This window comes from Salmo salar, chromosome 29, assembly GCF_965601325.2.
Source record: "Salmo salar chromosome 29, fSalSal1, whole genome shotgun sequence".
In the NCBI taxonomy this organism is placed as follows: Eukaryota; Metazoa; Chordata; class Actinopteri; order Salmoniformes; family Salmonidae; genus Salmo; species Salmo salar.
Window position 1 is genome coordinate 23793418 of NC_138319.1, and position 24340 is coordinate 23817757.

The following is a 24340-nucleotide window of genomic DNA, read 5'->3' on the forward strand; positions in this document are numbered from 1 at the left end:
GCTTTTCTCATGCAGGTTTGATGTTTTCAAATGATCAGATAGCCGATTGGTAAAGTGCATGCATGCGAAAGAGTCATGGCAGAACCACAATACCCAATTACAGCATGATTTGGATAGCTGATTCGGAGATCAACATCATAATCCTTGCATCAAGAGTGATGTCTATGAATTTGAATAGCTGAAACTTCTATAATTTCTCCTAGAAATTGGATTTTAAAACTAACCTAACTATACTGCTAACCTTACACCTAACCCAATTTAATTCAGAAACGTTTTTTCTGCTCCAACAAATTTTGGATGTTTTCAAAATGAACATGGCGTGAAATGTTGTATTTTCAAATCATTTGTGTGACAATTGTGAAGAGTCTCAAAAGTAGCGACTAATTCAAATAAGACTTGAGTTACCATAGAACAGGCCCCAGTATCTGTGCGTTAGTTGTCAACGTTGAGTATGACGGCTCTCCTCTAATGCCCAGGAAGCGCCGTTACAAACTCCCATTAGACAGCTCTGCAAGCATTGTCAAAATACGTTTGTTAGTCACACTGTGGACTTTTGCCGAGCAACAGTCTTCATTTACTCCCATTACAGCCATTAATGTACTTCCGAAAAGTTCTAAAAAAATGTACAAGCAACCAAAAAGCCTATTTGTTACCCCCAAGCACAGGTGGAAGTCTACAACAGCTCAATACATTGGAGGTGCCAAAGAGGCAATTATTTGGTTGTTTATACATTCTTTTTTTTTTTTTAAATTGGAAGTACATACCGGCTGTAACGGGAGTAAATTAAGATAGTTGCTCAGCAAAAATCCATATATTGTGAGTAACAAACATATTTTGACATTAAAAGTCTTGCAGAGCTGTCTAATGGGAGTTTGAATTGGAGCTTCCTAGGCACATACATACCAATAATAATAAACCTCCTGGCATGTGCCACTGGCAGTGGGAAATAGAAGGAGTGTTGACATACTGCCCTTTAAAACAAGTTTCAAACCCCCAGAGCACCCAACAAGAGAACTTGGGAGGAAATTAAAGTCAGCATTAAAGGAACAGTTGAGATTGATCCATGAGAAGATTGAAGCCCAAAAAATTGCCGAAATGGCTTTGGCTGAAGTGAGGAGTATCCTGGCCAAAGAGGAGGAAGAGAGAGAATTGGTCAATGCTCTGGAACTCAAGAGGCAAGAGGCGGCCCAAAAAGCCCAGGAAATGTTAGAGGCTCAACTTCGAGAGGAAAGAGAACAAGAAGAGAAAAGAGAGGCTGAGAGAAGAGCACAGGAGCAAGCAGGGAAAGAGAGGCTGGAGAAAGAGCAACTGGAGCAGTTGGAGAGAGAAGAGAAAGAGAGGCTGGAGAAACAGAGGGAAGCTGAGGAGAAGGCAGAAAAAGAGCGATTGGAGAAGGAAAAGCTAGAGAAGGAGAGGATAGAAAAGGAGAAGGCAGAGCTGGAAAGGATGGAGAAAGAGAGACTGGAAAAGGATCGAGCAGCTAAAGAGAAAGCAGAAAAGGAAAGACTAGAGAAAGAGAAAGCAGAAAAGGAGAGGGTTGAGAAGGAACAGGCCACCAAAGAGAAAGCAGAAAAGGAGAGGATTGAGAAAGAACGGGCCACCAAAGAAAAAGCAGAAAAGGAGAGGATTGAGAAGGAACGGGCCGCCAAAGAGAAAGCAGAAAAGGAGAGGCTTGAGAAGGAACGGGCCGCCAAAGAGAAAGCAGAAAAGGAGAGGGTTGAGAAGGAACGGGCCGCCAAAGAGAAAGCAGAAAAGGAGAGGGTTGAGAAGGAACGGGCCGCCAAAGAGAAAGCAGAAAAGGAGAGGCTTGAGAAGGAACGGGCCGCCAAAGAGAAAGCAGAAAAGGAGAGGGTTGAGAAGGAACGGGCCGCCAAAGAGAAAGCAGAAAAGGAGAGGCTTGAGAAGGAACGGGCCGCCAAAGAGAAAGCAGAAAAGGAGAGGCTTGAGAAGGAACGGGCCGCCAAAGAGAAAGCAGAAAAGGAGAGGCTTGAGAAGGAACGGGCCGCCAAAGAGAAAGCAGAAAAGGAGAGGCTTGAGAAGGAACGGGCCGCCAAAGAGAAAGCAGAAAAGGAGAGAGTCGAGAAGGAACGGGCCGCCAAAGAGAAAGCCGAAAAGGAGAGGCTTGAGAAGGAACGGGCCGCCAAAGAGAAAGCAGAAAAGGAGAGGCTTGAGAAGGAACGGGCCGCCAAAGAGCAAGCAGAAAAGGAGAGGCTTGAGAAGGAACGGGCCGCCAAAGAGAAAGCGGAAAAGGAGAGGCTTGAGAAGGAACGGGCCGCCAAAGAGAAAGCAGAAAAGGAGAGGCTTGAGAAGGAACGGGCCGCCAAAGAGAAAGCGGAAAAGGAGAGGGTTGAGAAGGAAAGGGCCGCCAAAGAGAAAGCGGAAAAGGAGAGGATTGAGAAGGAACGGGCCGCCAAAGAGAAAGCGGAAAAGGAGAGGATTGAGAAGGAACGGGCCGCCAAAGAGAAAGCGGAAAAGGAGAGGATTGAGAAGGAACGGGCCGCCAAAGAGAAAGCAGAAAAGGAGAGGCTTGAGAAGGAACGGGCCGCCAAAGAGAAAGCAGAAAAGGAGAGGCTTGAGAAGGAACGGGCCGCCAAAGAGAAAGCGGAAAAGGAGAGGGTTGAGAAGGAAAGGGCCGCCAAAGAGAAAGCGGAAAAGGAGAGGATTGAGAAGGAACGGGCCGCCAAAGAGAAAGCGGAAAAGGAGAGGATTGAGAAGGAACGGGCCGCCAAAGAGAAAGCGGAAAAGGAGAGGATTGAGAAGGAAAGGGCCGCCAAAGAGAAAGCGGAAAAGGAGAGGATTGAGAAGGAACGGGCCGCCAAAGAGAAAGCAGAAAAGGAGAGGATTGAGAAGGAACGGGCCGCCAAAGAGAAGGGGAGACTGGAGAAAGAACGGCTAACCAAAGAAAAGGCAGAGAAGGAAAAGGAAGACAGCGAAAGGGCGGAGAAAGAGCGTGTTGCCAAAGAGAGAGCAGAGAAAGAACAGGTTGCAAAGGAATCTGAAAAGGAGAGGATGGAGAGAGAAAGGGTAGCGAAGGGAAAGGAGAGAGAACGGATAGCCAAAGAGAGGGCAGAGAAGGAGAGAGCAGAGAAAGAGCAACAATCCAAAGAGTTAGCTGCTAAAGAAAAGGAGAGAGCGGCGGTAAAAGGACACTTAGTCAAAGAAAAGACTGCAAAGGCCAAGGTTGAGACAGAACAGTTGTCCAAGATAGAGAGAGAACAGTTACCTAAGGCGAAGGCAGGGAAGGAGAGAGCAGAAAAAGAGCGTCTACTCAAAGAAAAGTTCGAAAGGGAGAGAGTTGTGAAAGAGAAAAGAGCCAAACAGGCAAAAGAGGAGATGCCAGAGAAAAATGCAAACAACTTCACAGCTACAAGCAAGAAGGAAAAAATATTGGCTATAAAAGACCTTCTGAAGCCTAAAGCCACCAAGGTGAACAAGAAATGGAACTTCACAGGATGATGATCCTTCAATTACAAAACCGACAACTATCCCCTCCTCCCTAAAGGCACTTCTGTAGATCTGAAGGGATTGAAAAGAGCTAAGCAATGCAGTGCTTGCTTCACATTTTCTTTCTGATAGGCTGGATGGATTCTCTGTCATATTGCTACACCTGTCCAACCCCTTCAGATCTACAAGTGTGTCTAAGGAGGAGGGGCTAGGAATTGATTTACAATTGAGCCAATATAATTGATGGTGCTGAATTTAAAATCACGTTCATGCCAATGCTAAATATGTTATGGCTGGTCAGTGGTGATCTGTGATAATCAACTTTGGTTTTGGTCTTTGGTTCTTACAAATCAGAGCTTTGTCCTCCCCCTTTTTGTAAATTTTTATGGCACAATACATTACGAATGATTGATTGATTTATTGGGAAAAATATGCACTGAGTACAACCCAGCGGATAACATGTTCTAGAGATTCCACCTGTGTCCAACATGTACCCTGATATATATACACATACATACATGCAGGCATGCATACATACTGTATAATCATTAAAGAAAGATGGTTACCTGCACACTGATAAATGCTCCCATAGATACACCTGCGGAAGCATTGATTAAAATTGTGGGAGCATTCATTAGTGTGTCTGTCTTTCTGTCTTTCTTTCATTACTGTACGTTCTGTACCCTTCACCTGCAAGTCACTGAATACACTACTTTGGAACTAGTTATAATGCAATTTTGATATTTGTGTGTTTTACTGTATTTTTTACTTTGCTACAAATTGTAACATCATCCTATCACTTTCTAACATAAAAGTGTTAATGTCATAATGTCAAAAGATATTGAATTATATACAGACTAAAGACAAAGTATGTTCATTGGCTTGAAGTGATTGTTTTTTTTAGATTAGAAAATTAAACAGAATATTTATGTTAGTATAAGGCACAGCTGTCAAAGTCATTCCACGGAGGGCCGAGTGTCTGTGGGTTTTCGCTCCACCCTTGAACTTGATTGAGGAATTAAGGTCACTAATTAGTAAGGAACTCCCATCATCTGGTTGTCTAGGTCTTCATTGAAAGCAAAAAACAAAAAGCAGCAGACACTAGGCCCTCCATGGAATGAGTTTGACACCACTGGTATAAGGTGTTTCTCAGTGAGTTCAAGTGGCTATCATACATTTGCATTGCCACACAGATTTGCAAACAATGAGTGCTATAAACTGGGTGGTTCAAACCCTGAATGCTGATTGGCTGACAGCCATGGTATATCAGACCGTATACCACAGGTATGACAAAACATTTATTTTGAATTACATTGGTAACCAGTTGAAAATAGCAATAATGCACCTCGGGGGTTTGTGGTATATGGCCAGTATACCACGGCTAATGGCTGTATCCAGGCGTTGCGTTGTGCCTAAGATCCACCTTTAGCCATGGTATATTGGCCATACACGACACCCCCTCAGGCCTTAATGCTTAATTGAAAACGATCAAAAGTGTGCTATCAGCAGTCTTTCTTTCTTTCATTCGTTTTGAATTGAATCAAATTAGTGTTTTTCTACTCTTTGCTTGCTTTTCAGTTATATGCTAGTTAAATAATGTTTTGTGTTAACTTGATAGGTGTTTTTGTATGATGACAATAAGATTTACTTTTGCTTTCTGAAGAATCTTCAGTATGGCCCGGGCACTTCATTACATATTACTTGAAACATCTCATGAAACAAGGCCGTAGCTACATTTTCTTTTTCGTAGAGACTTGATGATGCCTTTATGTGCAAGTGTGAAACTCTCTGTTTGAAACAACATACCAACTTCTTGGAGTACTCTTTTTGTCATTTACCAGTTGTAAATGGTACCTTTGCTGTATTTTTTTACTGCTGTAAAGTTAATATTTAGAAATTGCATGACAGAAAAAATACTACCTTTTTAAATCTTTGTTTTTATGTTTGTGTCTGTTGTTTGAAACAGCCATAATATGATTTAGGCCTTTTCTTGCTTTGGTGAAACTAAAATCTCACTAGGTACTGGCAGTATGGATGAAGTTGGTGTATTTTGTTAAATCGTGTCATTGCTGACATTGCAATGATGCCAGATAAGTAATATAAGTAAAGCTTTTGTCCTCAAGCCACTTTGATTATTAAAGAGCTTTCCTCAAATTGGCGTGTGTGCTCTTTCAATAGCAATAATAACTATCTATGGAAACTTTCATACAATATATTGTAGCCCAAGCCCAACATGTTTCATATGTACAGTACCAGTCAATGTTTGGACACACCTACTCATTCAAGGGTTTTTCATTATTTTTTAAAACTATTTTCTACATTATAGTATAATAGTGAAGACATCAAAACTATGAATTAACACATATGGAGTCATGTAGTAACCAAAAAACTGTTAAACAAATCTAAATATATTTTAGATCTTAGATTCTTCAAAGTAGCCAGTCTTTGCCTTAATGACAGCTTTGCACACTCTTGGCATTCTCTCAACCAGCTTCAACAGGAATGCTTTTCCAACAGTCTTGAAGGAGTTCCCACATATGCTCAGCACTTGTTGGCTGCTTTTCCTTCACTCTGCGGTCCAACTCATCCCAAACCAACTCAATTGGGTTAAAGTTGGGTGATTGTAGAGGCCAGGTCATCTGAGGCAACACTCCATCACTCTCCTTGGTCAAATAGCCCTTACACAGCCTGGAGGTGTGTTGGGTCATTGTCCTGTTGAAAAACAAATGATAGTCCCACTAAGCACAAACCACATGGGATGGTGTATTGCTACAGAATGCTGTGGTAGCCATGCTTGTTAAGTGTGCCTTGAATTCTAAATAAATCACGGACAGTATCACCAGCAAAGCACCCCCTACACCATCATACCTCCTCCTCCAAGCTTCAAGGTGGGAACCACACATGCGGAGATCATCTGTAGATCTACTCTGCATCTCACAAACTCTGTGGAACCAAAAATCTGAAATCTGGACTCATCAGACCAAAGGACAGATTTCCTTCAGTCTAATGTCCATTGTTTGTGTTTCTTGGCCCAAGCAAGTTTCTTCTTCTTATTGGTGTCCTTTAGTAGTGGTTTCTTTGCAGTAATTCGACCATGAAGGCCTGATTCACGCAGTCTCCTCTGAACAGTTGATGTTGAGATGTGTCTGTTACTTGAAGTCTATGAAGCATTTATTTGGGCTGCAATTTCTGAGGCTGGTAACTCTAATGAACTTATCCTCTGCAGCAAAGGTAACTCTGGATCTTCCTTTCCTGTGGCGGTCCTCATGAGAGCCCATTTCCTCATAGCGCTTGATGGTTTTTGCGACTGCACTTGAAGAAACATTCAGACTTCTTGAAATTTTCTGTGTTGACTGACCTTCATGTCGTAAAATAATGATGGACTGTTGTTTTTCTTTGCCTGTTTGAGCTGTTCTTGCCATAATATAGACTTGGTATTTTACCAAATAGGGCTATCTTCTGTATACCACCCCTATCTTGTCACAATACGACCAATTGGCTCAAAAGCATTAAGAAGGATTGAAATTCCACAAATTAACTTTTAACAAGGCACACCTGTTAATTGAAATGCATTCCAGGTGACTACCTCATAAAGCTGGTTGAGAGAATGAGTGTGCGAAGCTGTCATCAAGGCAAAGGGTGGCTACTTTGAAGATTCTCAAATATAAATTATATTTAGATTTTTCTTAACACTTGTTTGGTTACTAGATGATTCTATGTGTGTTATTTCAAGGTTTTGATTCCTTCACTATTATTCTACAATGAGTAGGTGTGTCCAAACTTTTGACTGGTACTGTATATATTATTATATGTTCTTCACTTGAGTATTAGTAGTGACCTATTCTCTCAGATTGCCAACAGCTGTGATATGTGATCAATTAACTGTCAACGTTGACATTACTTAGGACAGGACTGTGAAAGGGTCCCCTTAAAATATCCATCCAATAATCCAAACACGATGAGGCGGCGTTAATAGTTCAGAATGTCATGGAGTTGAAGATGCCATAGATTCTGCTATGGGACTGATGGCCCATGGAAGTATTTCCATACTTGTTGGATCAGGCACTGTTACAACAAACTGTAAACCCAAGTCAGTTGTATTCATATGACTTCTTTCATTTCCTTTTTATGTTCCTCAGTCTTTTATTTACTTCATTTTTTAGCCTTTCTCTTTCCTCTTTGGTCATTATCACTTATTTTAAAATGTACCTCATGTATGTTCTCGGATCAATCATATTCCTGACAGTTGAAATTTATACTCTTGTGAAATGCAGTTATTTTTTGGATTGGAAATTCTAGATATTTTTTGATGTGATGTTTCACATGCCCACATGAACATTTCCAAACGAACAGGAGTGAAGGAGAGGCCAGTTTCTCTGGTGCAGAGGGAAGCCAAGGAGGAATCTGCTGTGGAAGAACAAAGTAAGAACACACCTTATTGAGACTCATAGGTCCCTGCACTGAATCCCACAAACTTAAATGTGCCTTCACATTGCATATAGCAAGGTATTATCTTCCGTATAGCACATACCCAGACATGCTCTTCTTACTCCAAAAACACTGATGCATAATGCGAGCGACAATGAGGATGTGATGTCAAGGATGCCTGTGGACATATCCTCACCAGTATTGTTTCTTTTGGGGGGGGGTTTAGGAGACAGGTTAGAGTGGGTATAGAATGGGTTAGGGTGGCTGTAAAGGTCACTCAAATGACGCCCTCTTGGCATATGGGCTTATTTGTTTTCAGAAAAGGCATTTGTCCTGTCCTACAGCTAACCATCCATTGACCACATATTCTCAGTTGATCATTAAAACATCTTAAAACGCCACCAAGGGTAGAATGGGTGCGCTCAGATTAGCTCATCCATCGTACTGGGTGGGCGGGGTTTGCAGTAGGACCAATGAAATGACCCACAACCTGTACACACATTCTCTGGTCTGGTGGTGGTGTTTGGTCAGAGACCATCACGGTAGGAAGATATTTGAATGAAAAACGCATGCATGACTTCCGGCCGGCAGAATCCCATAGAGCTACAATGACAAACTACGACGGGGTTGTGCTACACTGCCTGGACATACAGTCCAAAAGCAAAGTAACTTGTGATTTGTATCTTGAAGATCAATAAAAGTCCCCCTTAAGACCGACGCGTTTCGACAAACATGGCTTCATAAGGATATAGTCCTTGGCCTAAACTAATGTCCTTTGATTGTAAAATTCAACTTTTAGCCGAGCCCATTGTGGAGGAAGTCATCCAGACAACAGAGGGGACTGAGGAAGATGAGCAGCAGGCCCCTGAAGGTGAGAGTCCGGACGCAGTGGGAACTCCAGCCAAATCAGAAGATGCAACTGAGGAAGCTTTTGAGGGGAAATTGGCGGTTGAGGCAGGATCGTTTGAGGCTGAGGCTGCTGTCCAGGTAGAGGAAAGTGAGTACCCCTCTTGAGAAAACATTGTTGATCCTTCTCCCACCAAGAATACAAAGAGTGCCAGTATCACCTGGTAAATATTGCCATGGCTCATACCAACTGCTGTTCGATTTCCTCCATGTGTAGCTATGCACTATCCCACCAATGTGCCCATCTGTTGGCAAACAGTTTGAGGGGAGATGCGTACTGTGTCCCTTCATAAATAAAATAAAATGTATTTGTCACATACACATGGTTAGCAGGTGTTAATGCAAGTGTAGCGAAATGCTTGTGCTTCTAGTTCCGACCATGCAGTGATATCTAACAAGTAATCTACCAATTCCACAACAACTACCTTGTACACACAAGTGTAAAGGAATGAATACGAATATGTACATACAAATATATAAATGAGTGATGGCCGAACGGCATAGGCAAGATGCAGTAGATGGTATGGAGTACAGTATATACATATGAGATGAGTATTGTAGGGTATGAAAACATATAAAGCAGCATTGTTTAAGGTGGCTAGTGATACATTACATCAGGATGGCAAGATGCAGTAGATGGTATAGAGTACAGTATATACATATGAGATGAGTAATGTAGGTTATGAAAACATGATATAAAGTGGCATTGTTTAAAGTGGCTAGTGATACATCTAATTACATCAAGATGCAGTAGATGGTATGGCGTACAGTATATACATATGAAATGAATAATGTATGTTATGTAAACATTATCTAATATTAATAATATAAAGTGGCAAGTGATAAATTGATTACATCAATTTTCCCATTATTAAAGTGGCTTGAGTTGAGTCAGTATGTTGGCAGCAGCCACTCAATGTTAGTGATGGCTGTTTAACAGTCTGATGGCCTTGAGATAGAAGCTGTTTTTCAGTCTCTCGGTTCCAGCTTTGATGCACCTGTACTGACCCCGCCTTCTGGATGTTAGCGGGGTGAACCGGCAGTGGCTCGGGTGGTTGCTGTCCTTGATGATCTTTTTGGCCTTCCTGTGACATCGGGTGGTGTAGGTGTCCTGGAGGGCAGGTAGTTTGCACCCGGTGATGCGTTGTGCAGACCTCACTACCCTCTGGAGAGCATTCCGGTTATGGGCGGAGCAGCTGCCGTACCAGGCGGTGATACAGCCCAACAGGATGCTCTCGATTGTGCATCTGTAAAAGTTTGAGAGTGTTTTTGGTGACAAGCCGAATTTCTTCAGCCTCCTGAGGTTGAAGAGGCGCTGCTGCGCCTTCTTCACCACGCTGTCTGTGTGGGTGGACCATTTCAGTTTGTCCGTGATGTGTACGCCGAGGAACTTAAAACTCTCCACCCTCTCCACTACTGTCCCGTCAGTATAGATAGGGGGCTGCTCCCTCTGCTGTTTCCTGAAGTCCACGATCATCTCTTTTGTTTTGTTGACATTGAGTGCGAGGTTATTTTCCTGACACCACACTCCGAGGGCCCTCACCTCCTCCCTGTAGGCCGCCTCTTCGTTGTTGGTAATCAAGCCTACCACTGAAGTGTCGTCTGCAAACTTGATGATTGAGTTGGATGCGTGCATGGCCACGCAGTCGTGGGTGAACAGGGAGTACAGAAGAGGGCTGAGAACGCACCCTTGTGGGGACCCAAAATCCATTCTGTTGCTGTGCTTCATTACAGAAGTATCCATTAAGTTGACTGCTTATCCTCAGTGGAATGCAATCAAAAGCTGCTATTCCATAAACCTGCTTGGCCCAGTGCCCCCTCTCATATTCCAATTAGAAACGTTGGTTAAATAGGCCCTGGATGTTGATTTGGGGGCCATGAAATCCACATGGAAAAAGAAATTGCAATTGGGTTGGTCAAAAAGAAAAGCAGGGACCACCCGAAACGGCAGCGGGAGTGTTTCTAAAGCTGAATGGCAACTGCGACAACCTTAAAGGGGCAATCTGTATTTCAGTAACAAAGGGTTTTAGAATAACAAAGGGTAACACCACGATTTTTGTAACATGCTGAGGGATGCGGCTAGATAAGGCACATAGTTTGAATTCCAATTAACTCGGTTTAACACAGTTTAAAGAATGTATTCTCTCTTCCTCAAGCTTCATGCCAATGTCATTTCAGCTGCTGTCCCTCTCCCGCCGATATCAGATGATTTTATCCCAGGTATGTTTAGCATCTTCCCTTAATGAAAAGTGACGACGTAGCCATTGATATTACATTGTGTATCAGAATATTTTATAATGAATCACAAAATAGACTAACTCATACTGTAACTACTTACCATACCTGTAGCCTCATTAGCTGCTGTGTGTTTAGTATGATAGCTACAACAAATAATATTATGTTTGATATCTCTCCTTAGATGACAGTAGAGATGAAGCAACACAACCTTATGGTTAGTGTATGTGTATATATATATATACACAGTTGAAGTTGGAAGTTTACATACACTTAGGTTGGAGTAATTAAACTCGTTTTTCAACCGCTCCACAAATTTCTTGTTAACAAACTATAGTTTTGGCAAGTCGGTTAGGACATCTACTTTGTGCATGACACAAGTCATTTTTCCAACAATTGTTTACAGACAGATTATTTCACTGTATCACAATTCCAGTGGGTCAAAAGTTTACATACACTAAGTTGACTGTGCCTTTAAACAGCTTGGAAAATTCCAGAAAATTATGTCATGGCTTTAGAAGCTTCTGATAGGCTAATTGACATCATTTGAGTCAATTGGAGGTGTACCTGTGGATGTTTTTCAAGGCCTACCTTCAAACTCAGTGCCTCTTTGCTTGACATCATGGGAAAATCAAAAGAAGTCAGCCAAGACCTCAGAAAAAAAATTGTAGACCTCCACAAGTCTGGTTCATCCTTGGGAGCAATTTCCAAACGCCTGAAGGAACCATGTTCATCTGTACAAACAATTGTATGCAAGTATAAACACCATGGGACCATGCAGCCGTCATACCGCTCAGGAAGGAGACAAGTTCTGTCTCCTAGAGATTAATGTATTTTGGTGCGAAAAGTGCAAATCAATCCCAGAACAACAGCAATGCACCTTGTGAAGTTGCTTGAGAAACGGGTACAAAAGTATCTACAGTGGGGCAAAAAAGTATTTAGTCAGCCACCAATTGTGCAAGTTCTCCCACTTAAAAAGATGAGAGAGGCCTGTAATTTTCATCATAGGTACACTTCAACTATGCCAGACAAAATGAGAAAAAAGAATCCAGAAAATCACATTGTAGGATTTTTTATGAATTTATTTGCAAATTATGGTGGAAAATAAGTATTTGGTCAATAACAAAAGTCTCTCAATACTTTGTTATATACCGTTTGTTGGCAATGATACAGGTCAAACGTTTTCTGTAAGTCTTCACAGGTTTTCACAAACTGTTGCTGGTATTTTGGCCCATTCCTCCATGCAGATCTCCTCTAGAGCAGTGATGTTTTGGGGCTGTCGCTGGGCAACACGGACTTTCAACTCCCTCCAAAGATTTTCTATGGGGTTGAGATCTGGAGACTGGCTAGGCCACTCCAGAACCTTGAAATGCTTCTTACGAAGCCACGCCTTCGTTGCCCGGGCAGTGTGTTTGGGATCATTGTTATGCTGAAAGACCCAGCCATGTTTCATCTTCAATGCCCTTGCTGATGGAAGGAGGTTTTCACTCAAAATCTCACGATACATGGCCCCATTCATTCTTTCCTTTACACGGATCAGTCGTCCTGGTCCCTTTGCAGAAAAACAGCCCCAAAGCATGATGTTTCCACCCCCATGCTTCACAGTAGGTATGGTGTTCTTTGGATGCAACTCAGCATTCTTTGTCCTTCAAACATGACGAGTTGAGTTTTTACCAAAAAGTTATATTTTGTTTTCATCTGACCATATGACATTCTCCCAATCCTCTTCTGGATCATCCAAATGCTCTCTAGCAAACTTCAGACGGGCCTGGACATGTACTGGCTTAAGCAGGGGGACACGTCTGGCACTGCAGGATTTGAGTCCCTGGCAGCGTAGTGTGTTACTGATGGTAGGCTTTGTTACTTTGGTCCCAGCTCTCTGCAGGTCATTCACTAGGTCCGCCCGTGTGGTTCTGGGATTTTTGCTCACCGTTCTTGTGATCATTTTGACCCCACGGTGTGAGATCTTGCGTGGAGCCCCGCGGGGAGCAGTGGCGAGCTTCCATTTCCTAATAATTGCTCCCACAGTTGATTTCTTCAAACCAAGCTGCTTACCTATTGCAGATTCAGTCTTCCCAGCCTGGTGCAGGTCTACAATTTTGTTTCTGGTGTCCTTTGACAGCTCTTTGGTCTTGGCCATAGTGGAGTTTGGAGTATGACTGTTTGAGGTTGTGGACAGGTGTCTTTTATACTGATAACAAGTTCAAACAGGTGCCATTAATACAGGTAACGAGTGGAGGACAGAGGAGCCTCTTAAAGAAGAAGTTACAGGTCTGTGAGAGCCAGTAATCTTGCTTGTTTGTAGGTGACCAAATACTTATTTTCCACCATAATTTGCAAATAAATTCATTACAAATCCTACAATGTGATTTTCAGGAATTTTTTTTCTCATTTTGTCTGTCATAGTTGACGTGTACCTATGATGAAAATTACAGGCCTCTCTCATCTTTTGAAGTGGGAGAACTTGCACAATTGGAGGCTGACTAAATACTTTTTTGCCCCACTGTATATCCACAGTAAAACAAGTCCTATATCGGCATAACCTGAAAGGCCGCTCAGCAAGGAAGAAGCCGCTACTCCAAAACCGCCATAAAAAGCCAGACTACGGTTTGCAACTGCACATGGAGACAAATATCGTACTTTTTGGAGAAATGTCCTCTGGTCTGATGAAAAAACAAATAGAACTGTTTGGCCATAATGACCATCGATATGTTTGGAGGAAAAAGGGGGACGCTTGCAAGCTGAAGAACACCATCCCAATCGTGAAGCATGGGGGTGGCAACATAATGTTGTGGGGGTGCTTTGCTGCAGGAGGGACTGGTGCACTTAACAAAATAGATGACATCATGAGAAAGGAAAATTATGTGGATATATTGAAGCAACATCTCAAGACATCAGTCAGGAAGTTAAAGCTTGGTCGCAAATGGGTCTTCCAAATGGACAATGACCCCAAGCATACTTCCAAAGTTGTGGCAAAATGGCTTAAGGACAACAAAGTCAAGGTTGGAGTGGCCATCACAAAGCCCTGACCTCAATCCTATAGAACATTTGTGGGCAGAACTGAAAAAGCGTGTGCAAGGAAGAAGGCCTACAAACCTGACTCAGTTACACCAGCTCTGTCAGGAGGAATGGGCCAAAATTCACCCAACTTATTGTGGGGAGCTTGTGGAAGGCTACCTGAAACATTTGACCCAAGTTAAACAATTTAAAGGCAATGCTACCAAATACTAATTGAGCGTATGTACACTTCTGACCCACTGGGAATGTGATGAAAGAAATAAAAGCTGAAATAAATATTATTCTGACATTTCACATTCTTAATATAAAGTGGTGATCCTAACTGACCTAAGACAGGGAATTTTTATTATTGAATGTCAGGAATTGTGAAAAACAGAGTTTAAATGTATTTGGCTAAGGTGTATGTAAACTTCCGACTTCAACTGTGTGTGTGTGTGTGTGTGTGTGTGTGTGTGTGTGTGTGTGTGTGTGTGTGTGTGTGTGTGTGTGTGTGTGTGTGTGTGTGTGTGTGTGTGTGTGTGTGTGTGTGTGTATATATATATATATTACAATGTGTGTTTGTAACTCATTCGCACATTCATACTTACATGAGTCAGTTTTGCATGACATTTGTTTAGAGGATGAAATCGATGCCATATACGGAATGTTTTGATTATTCATTGGCCAAAGAGTTTTCTACTCTGTACTTCCCTGCCTTCTCCTTGGTTAACTGGTCTTAACTGTGACCTTCCATTGACCAGTAAGCATAGCTTATTGCAGTGTGTTTATTAGATGTTTTAAATGGTCTGTGAATAGTTAGTGTATTTATGAAGTGTTTATTTGCTTGTCTTGCAGAAGAGTCAAAGCAATTTACTGACCGGCCAGGCTCCCAGGAGACACGGGAAGCAGGTGTGCTGTACACGCACGCATCCCCCCCACACACACACACACACACACACACACACACACACACACACACACACACACACACACACACACACACACACACACACACACACACACACACACACAAACCAATGTGTTATCTTAGATCAGTCCTCCTGAACCATGTACCATATAAACATGCTTATATGGCACTGAAATCAAATCTTTAGTATGATTACAATTGCAATACAATGCAGAGGCTGAATCAGTCCCAGAACCGGAGGCTGAATTGGAATCTGTTCCGGAACTGGAAGCTGTCCCACAACTGAAAGCTGAAGCTGTCCCAGAACTGGAAGCTGAAGCTGTCCCAGAACTGGAAGCTGAAGCCGTCCCAGAACTGGAAGCTGAAGCTGTCCCAGAACTGGAAGCTGAAGCCGTCCCAGAACTGAAAGTTTAGGAGTATAACAAGTCTTGTACCATAGTCTTAAACCATTGTTTTTTAAAGGAACATTCTCAGTTAGAGCGCCTGTGTCTCACTGAAACGTGGCCGTATTGAATAATGTCGATTTCCTCACTGTACTGTACCTACTTGCCTGTGCGTTTTGGTTTCTTGTAGAGGAGAAAACAATACAGGAAGATTCAGAAGGTGGGTTTACCAACACACACATTTATGCTTTATTCACAGTAAACATTTGAACAGACATAATCACATCGTATGGCAGCAGTTAAATCTGTTAGGGTTGGCAGTCAAATAGTATGGGACTTTAGGTATTCTAATGGTACTCTGATGCAGACCAGGCTGTTTTGTAGAGTAGTTCAGATCAGCCATCTACAGCTGCTGTTGACAGGCAGGCTTGACGTGGTGGCGGCTCAATGCAGCTGTCACATATAGCTGTGTATGTAATTATAGCACCTGTTGGCGTTTCCCAGTGCTTCCAGTCATTCAAGGCCACCTCACTTTCCACTTATGTGACTGTCATTTCTATGGAGGGCTTCACCTGCATGCCTAGGGTTGTGTGAGTTTGCGCGTTTGCCATTTGGTTTTAGAAATGTTCCGGCTTCCTTTTTGGGTAGCTCTTGCTTTGATTTGTGACTCAAGCACTTGGAAACTGTGGTATTGGCTGAGAGTGTATTTGTGTCACTGATTGACACGAATGTGTTGGCTCTTAACCGTGGAGTTTGATGTTCAATAGACGTGGTGTGTAACACTACAAGACTAGGTATCAAAGTCACTCAGTTTCTCCTAATCAGCCTTGACTGATATACGACCCATCAGCACCCACTTCTGGTTATTAACTGCAAGGGCAATGTCATGGTGGGAGTAACCCTGCCTATACAGCAGTAGGGAAAACACTGTTCTGAAGTTGTAAAGTGGAAAGTAAGGTGCAGTTTGAAAAGTCCCACAGATCCCTGGCCTATGTTATTTATCCAATTTGCCTGGTAAATTGTGACATAACCACTCTTCTCATGTCACTGCTCTGAAATGTAAGCTCAGGTCAGAACCTAAAATGAATTCTTTCTTCAGCTTATTCTGGTTGCGTGAGACGTCAGTTTTATTTTAATCTGTGAGATTTGTAAAATATAAGCAATCCATACAGTCATGAAAAAAGCAGACCTCTACGATTTCAAGGTTCTAGTATTTCAGAGTGTTACTGCTGTTGACGTCATGATTCTTGTTACTGAATTGGCGAGCACTAGTTTATTCTCTATCCAATCTTTTATATAAACCTTTTGTTTTTTCCAAGAAAGTCATTATGCTTTTTAAGCCAGATGTGTTTTTGGGGCTTAAATGTGTCTTCCTTTATCGTGTAATGTTTTTTCAATCATGCTTTAGTTAGATGGATCTGAAAAAGCTTGATTTAATATTTGTTATTTGCGCTGCTACTGTGTGTTGATAGCATTCATAGCATTCTTCTAGCTGTCATTTTCTTCCGTTTGGGTCATTCCACCTCAAAAAGCACAAGAAAGAGGATTTCGACACCCACCATTTCCGATTGTTCTGAAATCGTTTCAGTAGTTAAAAACAGATGAGATTAGCATTCCTGCAACATTATTTTGTGGAAATATAATTTGATCTCTGAGAAATTAAGCTAATTGATTGCACCCAAGTTGGTCATTTTAAATTATAGGACTCATATAATATGCAATAAAAATGGTACCCGATATCTGATTTGGACCCCCAAAAATTCTAATAAGAAATAAGACGAGGATTCCAAAGAAATTGTCAAACTCCACCCATGGACCTCCGACACCCCACCCCAATCCCACCCCAACAACGAGTATCAGTTCTCTATGTCTGACAAGTAGTATGGAGGTGCGACTCGGAGTATTGTTTCTTTATCCTATATAATGCATTCTCAGTGAATTTGGTGATGGGTTATATTCTGTTCAGAGAAATTTGTCATTAGGTTTATGTCCCGGTTCTGACCACTAGATGGTGCTGTTCGTTCTATTAGGTAAGGCACATTTTTGCATGATTTATGCCATGTTAATGATATCTGAGTGAGAGTGCCTGCGTTCTCGGTCGGTATTCAGCCATGATTACTACACGTTTAGATGACTGGCTAGACTAACTGAGCAATCTAAACATTGTTAGCTGACATAGCTGATTGAGTGACTGTCAGTGACTGACATAACAAGAGAAAAAGTACTGATGCACAACAAAATTTCCAAATTGCACCTTGTGTATTCTAACTCTAACCAGTAAGTTGAGACCCGACTGAGTTCATAAAAATATATATATACAGTACCAGTCAAAAGTTTGGACACACCTACTCATTCCAGGGTTTTTATTTTATTTGTATTATTTTCAACATTGTAGAATAATAGTGAAGACATCAAAACTATGAAATAACACATATGGAATCATGTAGTAACCAAAAAAAAAAGGGTTAAACAAATCAAAATAAATTTAATATTTTAGATTCTTCTTTGCCTTGATGACAGCTTTGCACACTCTTGGCATTATCTCATCCAGCGTCATGAGGTAGTCATCTCACCTGGAATGCATTTCAATTAACAGGTGTGCCTTGTTAAAAGTTAATTTGTGTTTCTTTCCTTCTTAATGCGTTTGAGCCAATCAGTTGTGTTGTGACAACGTAGGGGTGGTATACAGAAGATAGCCCTATTTGGTAAAAGACCAAGTCCTTATTATGGCAAGAACAGCTCAAATAAGCAAAGAGAAACAACAGTCCATCATTACTTTAAGACATGAAGATCAGTTAATACGGAAAATTTGAAGAACTTTGAAAGTTTCTTCAAGTGCAGTCGAAAAATCCATCAAGCGCTATGATGAAACTGGCTCTCATGAGGACCGTCACAGGAAAGGAAGACCCAGAGTTACCTCTGTTGCAGAGGATAAGTTCATTAGAGTTACCAGCCTCAGATTGCAGCCCAAATAAATGCTTCACAGAGTTCAAGTAACAGACACATCTCAACATCAACTGTTCAGAGGAGACTGTGTGTATCAGGCCTTTATGGTCAAATTGCTGCAAAGAAACCACTACTAAAGGACACCAATAAGAAGAAGAGACTTGCTTGGTCCAAGAAATACGAGCAATGGACATTAGACCGGTGGAAATCTGTCCTTTGGTCTGATGAGTCCAAATTTGAGGTTTTGGTTCCAACCGCCTTGTCTTTGTGAGACGCAGAGTAGGTGAACGGATGATCTCCACATGTGTGGTTCCCACCGCCGTGAAGCATGGAGGAGGAGGTGTGATGTTGTGGGGGTGCTTTGCTGGTGCTACTGTCAGTGATATGTTTTTAAATTCAAGGCACACTTAAGCAGCATGTCTACCACAACATTCTGCAGCGACACGCCATCCCATCTGGCTTGTGCTTAGTGGGACTATCATTTGTTTTTCAACAGGACAATGACCCAACACACCTCCAGGCTGTGTAAGGGCTATTTGATCAAGAAGGAGAGTGATGGAGTGCTGCATCAGATGACCTGGCCTCCACAATCACCCAACCTCAACCCAGTTGAGATGGTTTGGGATCAGTTGGACCGCAGAGTGAAGGAAAAGCAGCCAACAAGTGCTCTGCGTATGTCTGAACTTCAAGTCTGTTGGAAAAGCATTCCAGTTGAAACTGGTTGAGAGAATGCCAAGAGTGTGCAAAGCTGTCATAAAGGCAAAGGTTGGCTACTTTGAAGAATCTCAAATAGAAAATATATTTTGGTTTGTTTAACACTTTCTTTGGTTACTACATGATTCCATATGTGTTATTTCATCGTTTTGATGTCTTCACTATTATTCTACAATGTAGAAAATAGTAAAAAAATAAAGACAAACCCTTGACTAAGTAGGTGTGTCCAAACTTTTAACTGGTACTGTATATATAATATTTTGTTTTTACCCTGACATGTCACAACCAACCATTAAAATAAGTGGTTTACTTTAAGAAATACTTACCTAATAGCAGGAATAGCACCATCTAGTGGTCAGAACCTGGTAATATCAGGATGTAGGATGGGACATAAACCTAACAACTTCAATGACTAATTTCTCTGCAGGGGAAAAAAACATCACCAAATTCATCAGAATACAACACATAGGACACATAGGATGAATAAACAATACTCTGAGCTACAGCTCCATATCTCTGGTCAGACATAGAGAACTGATACTGTATACTGATACGTGTCTTACTCATTGTTAAAAAAAATGTGGGGGTCCAAATCGGATGTTATGTACTAGATTTATTGAATATTACATGAATCGTATATAATTTTGGTGCAATCAATTAGCTTAATTTCTCAGAGATCAAATTATATTTCAGCAAAATAATGTCGCAGGAATGCTAATCTTATCTGTTTCTAACTACAGAAACGATTTCAGAACAATCAGAGATGGTGGGTGTCATGGCTTGCTGAAATGACATGGAATGACCCCTTATTATGTTTTTCAGGAAATGCAGAGGACCAACCAGAGGATATGCTCAAATACAAAGGTACGTGTTCTTTTGATATGGATTTCTATGGTGAACATGAGCTTTCTAGAATAGCAAGGGGTGGCAAACCCTGCTGGAGAGCTAGCCTGCCGCAGAGTTTTGTTCCAGCCCTACTCTGACACACCTACTTATTCTACTAATCGGCTGAATCAGGTGTTTACGTGTAGAAATGGAGCAAAAGCCTTCACACTCAGAAGCTCTCCAGGATGGTTGGCCACCCCAGCACTGTAGTATTGTACTTATTCTCCTCAGTTGGCATTCGTGTCGCCCCACCTAGCCCTGCCACTGAAAATGTGTCTAGCTTTTCATTCATTTAAATGTCTACCCACTGAGTCACAATGAGTGACGCATCTGGAAGTCCGTTTAGAGTTGAAAATAAGAGGGATTACAGTTTGGTCTGCAATTTCCTTGAGAGACTACACTGTAATTGTCTGAGGTTGCACCCACCGACACACACATGTTGAGAGATACACCCAATAGCTGACTTTTATGATGTTCTGTTCTTCGTTTCAGACAAAAAGAAGAAGCCTAAACTCCTGAATACATTTGAGAAAACGATCAAGACGGAAATTGACGCGGCTGAGAAGTTACGTAAAAAGGTAGTCTTATGTTGTCCTATTTATAACACTGTGTGATGTTTTTAATTAACATGCTCTTATCTGGAAAGTAAATGGATGAATCAATGCTGATCTGTTGTTTCCCATGTCTTGTTTCACCACCCAGGGGAAAGTGGAGGAGGCTGTCCTGGCTTTTGACACTCTAGTTCAGCAGTACCCCCAGAGTCCAAGGTGTCGCTATGGGAAAGCCCTGGTGAGAACCACAGTCTAAATACTGTAGCATACCATTCTCCTGGTTTATTTTGAACGGATTAAACAAATATTAACCCTATAACAAGTTAAACACTAAGTGTGTTTATCACTTTAACGAAACACTTCAAAGCTTAAATACTGTTTACTACGATCCTAAAAACTGGGTGAAAATTGCACCCATGTAAAAATAGGGAAAACGCCTGAAATGTTCTGGGGCCCATTATGTATGTCCAGGCCGAAGATGACCTGGCAGAGAAGATGCGCAGCAACGACATGCTGCAGAAGGCCCTCATCACGTACAAGGAGGCGTCAGAGCTGCCCAACGCCACGCCTGACCTCATCAAGGCCACACTGAAGAAACGGGCCGAGCGTCAGCAGTTCTTAGGTAACCTACACGGCCAAGCATGCTGGAGTGCCTACACACACACACATTACACCGTACATTTTTCTTGTGTACTTAGTTTGAAGAACATTGCGCGACTCCGATTAATGTCATTTGGTAAAGTGGTTGTTGTAGTGGTTGTCTTTTCGATTTAATTTAGTATTTAATATAATTCATTCAGTATTTTGAAATACTTTCTCTAATTGAGAAATTGTGATTGTGGTTGTGTGCATAGAGTGTGTTGTGACTCCCTCTCTCTCTCTGGTGTAGGTCGTATGAGGGGTGCCTTAGCCACGTTGGAGAAGCTGGTACAGATCTTCCCTGAGGACGTGGCCCTGAAGAACGATCTGGGCGTGGCTCACCTGCTCATCGGAGACAACAAGAGCGCCAAGAGGGTCTACGAGGAGGTGAGCCGTGGTCCAAGTCATCACCACTCTTGACTGCTTTGGGGTTTCCAAGCATTCTTTTTTTTCTGGGAAATAATGTGTTGAAAATGTAGTGATTTTGCTTTGCAACACATCTTCACCTGGTCTGCTTCAAACACATTACTAACAGAATTGTAATTTGCAAGATTACAAGTAAATGGAATGTATCTAGCGTGACATTTTCAGCAGGGAAATGTGAATGAGTGTCACGATTGAATGTTTGATTAACAATTGACAATTTCTAAATGATGTGTCCCCTGGTAGGTGTTGGCCATTGCACCAAGTAACGGCTTTGCTAAAGTCCATTACGGCTTCATCCTCAAATCAGAAAATAAGATAGCAGAGAGCATCCCATTCCTCAGGGTAAGTACTGTAACCAATCATGCTCCCACAGATTCAAACCACTATTTTGATCCTGAAACCACTCTCTCTGCACTTAAACCCGTCTCCCTACACTTGCCAGCAGCATACCACCCTGCACTCCTGGCTTGCTTCTGAACCTAAGCAGGGTTGGTCCTGGTCAGTCCCTGGATGGGAGACCAGATGCTGCTGGAAGTGGTGTTGGAGGGCCAGTAGGAGGCACTCTTTCCTCTAGTCTAAAAAATATCCCAATGCCCCAGGACAGTGATTGGGGACATTGCCCTGTGTAGGGTGCTGTCTTTCGGATGGGACGTTAAACGGGTGTCCTGACTCTCTGAGGTCATTAAAGATCCCATGTCACTGATTGTAAGAGTAGGGGTGTTAACCCCGGTGACGTGGCTAAATTCCCAATCTGGCCCTCAAACCATCATGGTCACCTAATAATCCCCAGTTTCCAATTGGCTCATTCATCCCCCTCCTCTCCCCTGTAACTATTCCCCAGGTCGTTGCTGTAAATGAGAATGTGTTCTCAGTCAACTTACCTGGTAAACTAACGGGAAAAAAAGAAAAAAAACTCTCTCTGCACTGAAAACCCCTCTCTCTGCACTGAAAACCCTCTCTGCACTGAAAACCCTCTCTGCACTGCAGGATGGTTTGGAATCAGGAGACCCTGGCACAGACGACGGCAGATTTTACTTCCACCTCGGAGACGCCTTGCAAAGAATGGGAGACGACAGTGTGAGTTAAGATCAAACTCACAGACACCAAGCTTACACCAATACTGAATCCACACCAGCAGTATTCACTAGATACATGTAGTAACTTCACAGAGTATGATATCAGTATGACTTATCGTGATTGTTTTATCTTATTGTCAGAGGAAAAATACTGAGTATTTAAATGTACCTTTATAATTTGAGTTCAAATGTGTTGGTTTTGGAATACTACAAGCACAATGGTCTTCTCCTCTTCCAGGCCTACAAGTGGTATGAGAGAGGGCACCAGAGAGGTCACTTTGCCTCCGTATGGCAGCGATCTCTCTACAATGTGGACGGTCTCAAAGCCCAGCCATGGTGGACGCCCAAGGACACTGGCTATATGGATCTAGTCAAGGTACTGTAGATGATGACAACTTGTCTAATCTGGTTGTCTTTTCCCCCTGATAGTCACGGAGTTCAATAATGTCTACAGGCAGCACGTCCTCTCTTTTCCTTTGATCTGTTCTGTGACAGCGTGGGCAGAAACATGGAGGGCTGTCTCCCATCTTAAAATAGTCAATTCTTCTTCATTTGAGTTTTGACCTGGTGTAAAGCTGTGCTTGGACTGACCATAGAGATATAATAATATGAATGTGTGTCTATGCCATAGACCCTGGAGAGGAACTGGAGGACCATTAGGGACGAGGCCCTGTCAGTGATGGATAAAACCACCGGCCTCTTTGTTCCAGAAGAGGAGAACCTCAGAGAAAAAGGGGAGTGGGGCCAGTTCACACTCTGGCAGCAAGGTACCAATCAACCAATCAAACCCTTCACAACTAGCAACTGGCAAGTCCCTATGTCAGAAATTCACTAAATGTAATTGAATGGAAATAATCCTAAGTATAGGTTTAGCGGTGTCTGAACCTGGCCTCTAATTCCTTGTTTCTCTTCTCCTGTTCCTTGCAGGCAAGAAGGCAGGGGAGTCCTGCCACAGTGTTCCAAAGACCTGTGGCCTGTTGGAGCGCTACCCAGAGGCAACAGGCTGCAAGAGAGGACAGGTAGGTCACCCCACCACAGACGTGACTGACATGCCAACTATCAGACAGATGGACAGACAGCCTGGCCCTGCAGGCTCCTACTGGAGATAGATGGAGTTACAAAGGCTATGTTACGCTCACTGATATTTCTCTCAATTTCTGTTGTAAAAATAGGAAATGTTTGTTGTTTTCTTTTAGGTTTTCATATATTAATTGTCTGAATGCATTTCTTTTACATAATTCATGTTTAATTTCAGCTCTGTTCACTTTCTCTGGGTGTATGACTGCCTCTCTCTCTCTCTCTCTCTCTCTCTCTCTCTCTCTCTCTGTCTCCCCCTCCCTCCCTATTTCTCCCTGGGTTCCAGATCAAGTTCTCAGTGATGCAGCCTGGTACTCACGTCTGGCCCCACACGGGGCCCACGAATTGTCGCCTGCGCATGCACCTGGGCCTGGTCATCCCAAAGACAGGCTGCAAGATCAGGTGCACCAACGACACCAGGTAACATCTTCCACAGCCATCAACGTCATCCCCTTGTTACATCCAACAACATCACCCACTTGTTAGTTCTTGGTACAGTGTAAGACTGACCATTTGAGTGCTCTGTACTTGATTGTCACTCGAGACCAAATGTAGCTGAAAAATATGATTTAACTGTTATGTCGATTTTGTGGACTGTCAGTCCTTGCATCCATAGCTCTGTCTACGAATTTGAGTGGTTACATTTCCCCGGCCCCAACCCTCTCAGCTTTATACCAAACGAACTTGAGGAGCTGCCATGAAATA

At 42.4% G+C, this 24340-nt stretch overlaps 1 protein-coding gene across 12 annotated transcripts in view; it reads left to right on the forward strand.

Annotated features, from left to right (window-relative positions):
- Window positions 1–24340, forward strand: part of unm_hu7910 (un-named hu7910) — a 52406-nt gene that overhangs the window by 25384 nt on the left and 2682 nt on the right. For 8 of the 12 annotated variants that reach the window (XM_014181310.3, XM_014181309.3, XM_045710642.2 and 5 more), the window contains one exon: window positions 998–5598. In XM_014181310.3, coding sequence (XP_014036785.3) covers window positions 998–3456 — 2459 coding nt within the window. In that variant the 3' untranslated portion in view covers window positions 3457–5598. Of the gene's footprint in view, window positions 1–997; window positions 5599–7797; window positions 7867–8671; window positions 8870–10956; window positions 10999–11197; window positions 11231–14865; window positions 14920–15511; window positions 15542–19803; window positions 19846–20358; window positions 20445–20568; window positions 20656–20888; window positions 21040–21306; window positions 21444–21725; window positions 21825–22469; window positions 22560–22796; window positions 22935–23189; window positions 23326–23485; window positions 23578–23921; window positions 24056–24340 lie in introns of those variants that run through there. The other 4 variants (XM_045710647.2, XM_045710651.2, XM_045710650.2 and 1 more) reach the window with 4 other exon arrangements.